The 7967-nt window shown below is 53.6% G+C and overlaps 1 protein-coding gene across 8 annotated transcripts; it reads right to left on the bottom strand.

Moving 5' to 3' along the window:
• Window positions 1-39: 39 nt before the first annotated feature.
• GRN (granulin precursor) lies at window positions 40-7783 on the bottom strand. 8 transcript variants are annotated; one of them, XM_069076116.1, is made up of 14 exons: window positions 7629-7761; window positions 6715-6816; window positions 4547-4691; window positions 4135-4269; window positions 3945-4029; window positions 3003-3115; window positions 2777-2921; window positions 2545-2654; window positions 2207-2333; window positions 1928-2025; window positions 1576-1803; window positions 1100-1327; window positions 686-916; window positions 40-599 (listed from the first exon to the last, which is right to left on the bottom strand). In XM_069076116.1, the coding sequence occupies exons 3-14, from the start codon at window positions 4682-4684 to the stop codon at window positions 480-482; spliced, it is 1758 nt and encodes a 585-aa protein (XP_068932217.1). In that variant the 5' UTR covers window positions 4685-4691; window positions 6715-6816; window positions 7629-7761; the 3' UTR covers window positions 40-479. The 8 variants fall into 8 exon arrangements, with proteins under 8 accessions (XP_068932217.1, XP_068932214.1, XP_068932218.1 ...); XM_069076113.1 differs by having other exon boundaries at window positions 7580-7705; XM_069076117.1 differs by lacking the exon at window positions 6715-6816 and having other exon boundaries at window positions 7629-7783.
• Between the last annotated feature and the right edge of the window lie 184 nt (window positions 7784-7967).

The raw sequence follows: 7967 nt of genomic DNA, 5'->3' as shown, positions 1-7967 counted from the left end.
GAACTCTACCCCCAGGCCCAGCCCAGCAATCCAAAGCACTTTAACAAACTGTATAAATTTTATTGTAGTATCATCCCCTTTCAAACATCCCCACTGGGTACAGGAGGAAAGAGCAGTTGGACAAATGGAACCCTCAGAGTTAAGGGGAATCTCACCCCAAACCGAGATGATGAACGACCATGGAGTGACGGTGACAGAGGTTTCCCCCTTGCCTCTGCGCTGCCCACCTCAATCCCCTGGGGGTTGAGACTGATTTGACGGGGAAAGGAGGTACCTGGGGAGAAAGCGTGGACTGGCATTCCTCCCAAGGAGTTTAATGGCCATGATGACGTGGAAGCTGGAGAGGAAGGGGCTGAGAAGACCCAGTGTGGGGGAGCCACAACTGAGGAAGCCTGAGCAGTGTACTCCACCAGCAGCATTCTAAAGGCTGGGGTGGCGCACTTGGGTGAGAGTGGAGAGCCCCCAGGGTCCCATCCTGCTCACAGCAGCATCTGGAGGTTATCCCACCGAAGCTTCTTCCTTCGGATACACTTGGTGCCCTTGGCCCCACAGCGGAAGCCATTGGGGCAGCAGTGCTGGCCATCGGCACAACACTCACCCTGGAAGGAGAAAGAAGGCACATGAAGGAGGGGCAGGGAGCAATTTCAGCAGGGAGTGCGATGGGGATGAGGAGGAAGGCACAGACCTTGTATAGCGGACAGCATGCCCAGCCCCCTATGTTGTTCCGGCAGCAGGTCTGGTTGCTGTGGCAATAGCGCCTGCCCTCACACTTCACATCTCCCTTGTCCGTCCCCAAAGTCAGAGGCACAAAGGAGGTGGGGGGCTGGACTGAGCTTTGTTTTTCGCAAGACCTGGCCTTCACGTTGCAGGTGTAGCCTGATGGGCAGCAGTGCTCTCGATCCTCACAGCACACAGCCTGGAAGAAACAAGCACGGGGTCCTCAGGGGTCTGGCTTCCCTTTCCGCTCATTTCCATGGAGAATGGTCCCTGGAAGCTGCCTTTAACTCAAGGACGGGAACTCTCACTGCCCCTCTGGCAGACCCCAGACAGGACAGGATGGAGAGGGCCCCACCACTGGGGCAGACAGGCTGAGACTCACGTGGGGCAGCTGGCAGCAGGCCCAGCCCCCTCGAAGGCTGGGACAGCAGGTCTGTCCATCTGGGCACCTGGTGTGCTGGTCACAATCCACAGAGGTGGAGACCAGATTTGAGTGAGCTGGCATCTTCTGCAGCCAGGGCACTACGTGATGCTCAGTCTGACACTCCCCCTCTGGGTCACAGATGTAGCCATGGGGGCAGCAGTGCTTGTGATCAGGACAGCACACAGCCTAGTTTGGGGGAGGAGGATGTGCAAGAACTCAGGTAGGTGTGTAGTGAAAAAACTCCCAGCCTGTCCCTAACTTCCGTGGGGACCTCCCATCTTGTTCTCTGCCTGGGCTGCTTTTGGTCCTTGGAGAGCTGGACCAGAGTAGAGAGAATCTAGAATTCCCTCCTCCTAAGGAAAAGTCATCCTCCCTTCCCCCCACCCCAGACCTCAGCGGAGATACTGCTTCACCCCAGGGGGGTCCCACTGTACCTGTGGGGCAGGGCAGCAGCCCCATGCCCCTGTTTCCAGGAGGCAGCAGGTAGTGTTGGGAGGGCAACTGGTGGTGTTGTCACAGGGGACATTGCCCACAGCAGCAAGGGAAGACATGGTGCTCCCCAGCAACAGGGTATTGTGGGCCCCTTGTTTACACTGGCCGGCCTCTGTGTCACACGTATAGCCATGGGGGCAGCAGTGGATGTGGTCCTCACAGCACACAGCCTGGGGGGCAGAGGATTGCTCTCTGACCCCAGGGTCACCCTAGAGCTGCACAGAGGATGGGGGCCCAGGCTAGTTTGAGGTTCCTTCCCCCATCTTCCACATTCCCTCTGCTTCTTCCAGGTACCTCAGGAAACGGGCAACATCCCCAGCTTCCGGACTGCAGGCGGCAGCAGGTGTTGCCATCTGGGCAGCTCATTTCTCCATCACACTTTACCTCCTGCACTGGGGGAGAAAAGAGAGGAGAGGGAAGAGAGGAGAGGAGAAGGACAGGTGACAATCAGGCACACGTGTGTGGGGAGGGGTACAGAGCACTGTATCTTTGGTCAAGAAGGGCTCTGAACATGGCTAATTCTAGCCTGTGCTGCCCAGACCAGCCTGTCTGTCCACTGTCCTCCCCAGGTACCTGTTTCTGCAGGAAGCTTGGTAACAAAGTCAGTGGTGTCTCCTTTTTTGGAGAGGCATTTACTCATCTGTAAGTCGCACACAGTGCCTTCAGGGCAACAGTGCAGGTGGTCTGGGCAACAGACAGCCTAGGAAAGGTGGGAAGGTTCTGTATAAGCACCCAGCTGAGGGGAGGCCCAGAGAGCTGTGTTCTGCCAGTTGTCATTGCTCAGGTCCACCACCAGGGGGAAGAGTGTGGCAGAGTCCCCAACTGGCAGGCTCAGATGCCCTGTGGCCTGGATGGGCAGCCAGCCTAGGAGTGAGAGGAGGGAGAAATCCCAGGGCCCCTTCCTCACTAACATTTGGCAACGGGCAGCAGCCATATGATCCAGTAGAGAGCTTGCAGCAGGTGGTGCCCTCGGAGCACTGAGAACGGGCATCTGGGCAAATCACTTTGGTGATCATCATCACTGAAAGAAGAGAAAGAGGCCGAAGATCACTGAATGAGGCCTCCTTATGAGGTCCTTGCTAGAGACAGGCTCTTAGGATAAGCTGCCCCTTAGGTTTCTTTCCCCTGCCCCAAGTTCCTTACCTTCCTTTTCTTGCTGAATCTTTTTAGCAGGGGTTTTCTGTGCCAGTGGGTAGGTGCCACCACCTGATGTGAGGCAGCGGGCATGAGCCACATCACAGGAGGTGCCCCGGGGGCAGCAGTGAACTTTGTCTTCACAGCAAGAAGCCTGGGGAAGAGTGGATGTTTAGATCATTGACATGTCTCACTCCAACCCCACCCCCTCCCACCCATCCTCCAGGATGGGTACCTGGGGCATGGGGCAACAGCCCCAGGCGCCATCTGGCATCAGGCAGCAGGTAGATTCATTGGGGCACTCGTACTGGCTGTCTGGGCATTTCACTGCCCTGGAGCTGGCACCTCCTGAAACAATAAACCAGGATCCCTTCCCTAACCTGATGGATTTCTCTTCCTTCCCCAAGTATCTTTTCTTCCCACCTAGCCAAAACTGGAGTAGGATTGGCAGATGGGCCACCATACTTTTTCTGTGGCCCTTCTGGTCACACCCTTAAGAACTCGCCATTGGTACCAGGTTCACCTCCCCAAGTCTCTAGGTTGTTAATGCAGGTGTATGCCAGGCTAATGCCAAATTGCCCTCCCTGGTGCCCATTTCTAACAGATGGAGACCTGAAGCCCAGAGATCTGGATTCTCTCCTGGTCCCAGTTTCCCAGAAGCTTTCACCACCCCACTCTCCACTTCTATCCTACCCCAGGAAAAGAGTTCCCTCCTCAATGGATCATGGTTTTAGAGATGAAGGTACCTTACAGGCATCTGAGTCTAATCTGCTCAATGAACGGATGTAAAAACTGAGGCCCACGGGGCAGCTAGGTGGTGGGGGTAGTTAGGTAGCACAGTAAATAGAGCATCAGCCCTGGAGTCAGGAGGACCTAAGTTCAAATCCAACCTCAGACACTTACTAGCTGTGTGACCTTGGGCAAGTCACTTAAACCCCAATTGCCTGCTCTTCCCCCCTCCACAAAGAAAAATAAAATTTAAAAAACTGAGGCCCACAGTGATTTGTCCACAGTCACAGAGGTAGCAAGTGGCAAAGCTAGGATGCAAACTCAGGTCCTCCGATTCCAAATCCAGCATTCTTTCCTCTGTATCTTACTACCTCCCTTGATAAATTCCTTCCTCAGGGTTCAAAGCCCCTGCCCCTCCCTCTCTACCAGAGGCCCAGCTATTTCATACCTTGTACTTTAAAGCAGGAATGACCATCCAGACTGCAGTGGAAGCCCCGAGGACAGCAGTGGTGCCCATTACCACATACCACCGCCTGATGTGGGGAAGGGGGGTGGACAGAGAAGAGCACAGTGGCAGAGGGCAACAGCCAGACCACTCCCTTCAGCCCCTCTCAGTCACCCCTGCCCTCAGCCCTTACCTCTGCATAGGGGCAGCAGCTGTAGTTCCCCAAAGGGGTGAAGAGGCAGGAGAAGCCAATGGGGCAATGGGAATCACCCTGGCACAGGACGCCCGGGCGTGCATTCTTTGCTACAGGTATGGATGGCTGTGAATCCTAATGAGATGGGAAAGAACCAGGTAAGGGGGCAGGGAGGGGCTCAGTTCCTTCCTCTACAGGCATCTCTCTATCTTCCTTCTCACTCCTCCTATGCCTGGGGGCTAAGGTAAACAGGGCTCACCATTCCTGATGGTACCTAGGTTTACCCATGTAGGGAAAAGCAGTTTTGCCCAGTAATCTGAGCTTGTGGGCACAATGGGCACTAGACCCTGGGGGGCAGCCAAGGTTCCAAGGGATTAATAACATCTTCCTAGGTACCAGACTGGGTACTCACCCAAGATGAATCACAGCAACGGTAGCCAGGTCTTTCTGGTTGCCTGCAGCAGGCCTTAGAACACACTTGCCCATCAGGACATCGAATTCCAGCCACCAGCCCTATCACCAGGGACAGCCAGCTTAGCAGCTTCCACATTGTCCACCTGTCAGCCAAAATTAAGCCAAAGCTTAATTCCACCATAGGTTCTCTCCCATCCTCCCCATGTAGCCAGAATTCAACCTTATGCTGACAGCCATGACCCCTGGAGTCTCAGGGAGGACTCAAAAGTCATCTGGTTCAAGCCCTTTATTTGAGAGATGTGGAAATTAAGGGGCCCAGAGATGCTGCCCAAAGTCACATAGGTAGCCAGTGGCAGAGCTGGCATTCAAACGTATTATCTTCTGGGTCAGGCAGCTATACCTAACCTCTGGGAAAGAGGGAACAGGGTAAGAGGGAGCAGGAGGCTGGAGCCATTCCCCATTGCTGTATTCATGTCTAGTAATCATTCTTGTTTAAACTTGCTTCAAGGCTCTATTTGATCGAGAGAGGAAAGGCTCACATGATTATGCTGGAAACAATGTGGTTAGAGAACTTTCAAAAGGGGAAATAGAAAGAATCTGTCAGTCAAGGCTCTTCTTTCCCCACCAACCACATTCTACTTACACCCTTCCTTCTGATCCTAAACAGAGGAGCAAAGCCAAGGGGTAAAGAAGAGTGTATACCCCTAGTTCACACCTAACCCAGCCTCTCCCCTCTCTACTGCACCTCTCCTATGCCCCACCCCACCCCCACTTTCTCTACTGCCCTTATTCCCATCTACAATCTCTCTTCTCCAAGGCCTGTGGCCCCTATTTCCACACACTGAAATGCTGCCACATATGGACTGAAACAGCTGCTTCCGGCAGTCTCTTGCCTCCCCTTCCCCCTCCCCCTCTACCCATGAATCAGCAGAGGGAACTGAGTCTCATGTCACTGGTGGAGACACACTCGACTGGCCCAGACTTGTTAGGTCATCTCTTCCTTCAAGCTCAAAGAGGGAAAAGACTAATCATTTCAACAGGGTGGGGATGGGGTAAGAGGAAGGGTTTGGGGGCGGGGGAGGGTGATATTAACTTCCCCAAAGGAAGGATATAGGGGCAGGAAACTCTTATATGGGTTCCCTTACCCAGCCCTTGATTAAGAACGATTTTATGTCATTTTCGTTGAATCAAGAAGAGGTTGGGAAGTATTAGGAGAACATATTTCCAAGATGATGGGCAGCTGGGTGGTGCAGTGAATACAGTGCCCAACCTGGACTCAGGAAGACCTGGGTTCAAATGAGACCTCAGTAACTTAGTAGCTGTGTGACCCTGGGCAAGTCACTTAACCCTGTATGCCTCAGTTTTCTCATCTGTAAAATGAGCCGGAGAAGGAAATGGCAAACCACTCTAGTACCTTTGCCAAGAAAACACCAAATGGGGTCATGAAGGGTTAGACATGACTAAAAACAAACAAATTTCCAAAATGGAAGTTGGAGAGGTCAGGCTCTTGGGATCCAGGATATGCTTGTTTTAACTCTGTCCTTTCTCTAAGTTTACCTGCCTCACCCCCTCCATCAATAATTGAAGAAGAGATGACAGAATAGAAAGAAAGAAAAAATCAGGGTCACTAAGATTAACAGCTAAGAAAGAGAAAGTGTCATCATCATTTCCTGACATGAGCCACAGATGAGATCGGGGTTGGGAGGGGAGAACAGCTTTCGGATAGGTCTTTGAGGTTGTCCTTCACCTTGTCTTGAGATCCAAGTTTCCTTGAAATCCAGATATCCCCATGTTGGGATGAAGGGAGGGGGAGAAACAAGGAGAGACTAAGTCCCCCAAACCTGATTTAGTGGTGATGGTAAACTCAAACCCTGCTCTGCAACAAACTCCCAGGTATTACTTCATTCAACTCTGCCCTGGTCACCACAGAAGTCACTTTGACAATAAAACTCCTTTCCTCATCTTCAGCCCTTCCTTCTTCCCAGAAAAATCCACAAACTTCCAGGGTCCAGCAGGGTCCAGCTCTGTTTTATTTCTTGTTTTTCCCCACGCGAGCTAGGTGTTTCCCCTGTTCCTCTTGTGGTCGGTCTCTCGGTCGGCATGTACTCTTAAGATTCGAATGCACTGGAAGTCTCTAAGGCTCCCACCCTCTACAAAATTATTTACCCTAAGGGGAGATGAAAGCTTTGACTTGGGTAAACTGCTCCTCTCTCTCTTCCTCTTGTGACCTGAGGCCCTGCCCCATACAAGCCCAATCTCTGGTTCCTCCTAAAAAAACACAGGGGAAATACAACTGAGTTTGCAAAAAAAATCAAGCCTAGGGGAGTAGTGTGTGTTGTACTGTACAGCATGAAGAGAGAAATCACATTTTAGTAATACCAGTTCCCAACCTCTTCCCCCATTCTTTTCCTGTTTTTGCTTTGGACTGACTTGCACCCAAGGCTGTAAAATGGCAGAGAGAAGCCAGGAGGGTGAGATACTGACAAAGAAAAGTCATTAGGGAGCTGCTGAGCCCTGACACAGACTCCCAAAGGATTTTCGTCCTTATTCTATTTCTAGGTATGTAGGAAGCAACAGAGGAGATGGGGTGAAGGGGACCCAGTCCTGTGGCTGTGCCAGGCTGCCCGAGGCTTGATTGTAAACCCTGTGCCAGTCTCCTCACCCCATCTCTAGGAACTGAGGTGGGGGAGGGGGGGTAGGTTTCCTCCCTATTGCTTTCTTCCCAGATCTGGGGACTCTTCCCCAGTAAATCATGGCCCAGAGAAGCCCAGGGGAGAGGGCACGTTGGACCGGCACAGAGGGACCAGTCCCCCCGAGGATGCCAGGGTGCCCACTTTAAAGGAGGTGGGGAAGACGGGACATTAACTTCAAAGGGGTCTCGGGGTCGTGGGCAAGCTCCCCTTCTTCCAGGGAAGGGAATCACTGAGGTCACCTGAACCCCTAAAGAAGCCCCCCTTCCCAATCTCCAAGCATGGAGAGCCCACCAACCCCCCACTCCCCAAGCAGGGCCCCGTAGTACGGGGTCCCTCACCTCCTCATGGGGAGTCGGAGATCGGGGACGGCGGGCCAGTCCCGCTTACCTGCGTGCACCCCTCACTGCCCACGGCCACAAACTGCGGGGCCGCAACACTAGGACCGGACCCCGGCCAGATTTGGAGGCCCCGCCCACCACCTTTCCTATTGGCTGAGGGCTCGGGGTCTGCCCGCTGCCATTGGCTGCCCCTCCCCTCAGCGGGGCGGCAGAAACCGGACTCCCTCCCACCCCCACTGCCACCCCCACCCCACCCCCCAATTACGAGAGCGTCATGTGATGACGTGATCACGTGATTCCTGGAATGCCGGGGTTCCGTGCCTGCGGTGGGGGGGCGGAGTCTGCGGCCACGGGGCGGGGAAGCGGGCGCTGATTATCCCAACCCACG

The sequence above is a fragment of the Petaurus breviceps genome, unplaced genomic scaffold (assembly GCF_028583685.1).
Source record: "Petaurus breviceps papuanus isolate PSGF00001 unplaced genomic scaffold, PetGlider_PUasm1.0 90925, whole genome shotgun sequence".
NCBI lineage: Eukaryota > Metazoa > Chordata > Mammalia > Diprotodontia > Petauridae > Petaurus > Petaurus breviceps.
This window is presented reverse-complemented; position numbering and strand designations above follow the sequence as displayed.

Coding starts and splice junctions, on each gene's coding strand:
- GRN (XM_069076113.1), bottom strand. Junction 2,655..2,776: donor GATTCAGCAAGAAAAGGAAG/GTAAGGAACTTG, acceptor CTCTTCTTTCAG/TGATGATGATCACCAAAGTG. Junction 917..1,099: donor CCTGCTGCCAGCTGCCCCAC/GTGAGTCTCAGC, acceptor TGTTTCTTCCAG/GCTGTGTGCTGTGAGGATCG.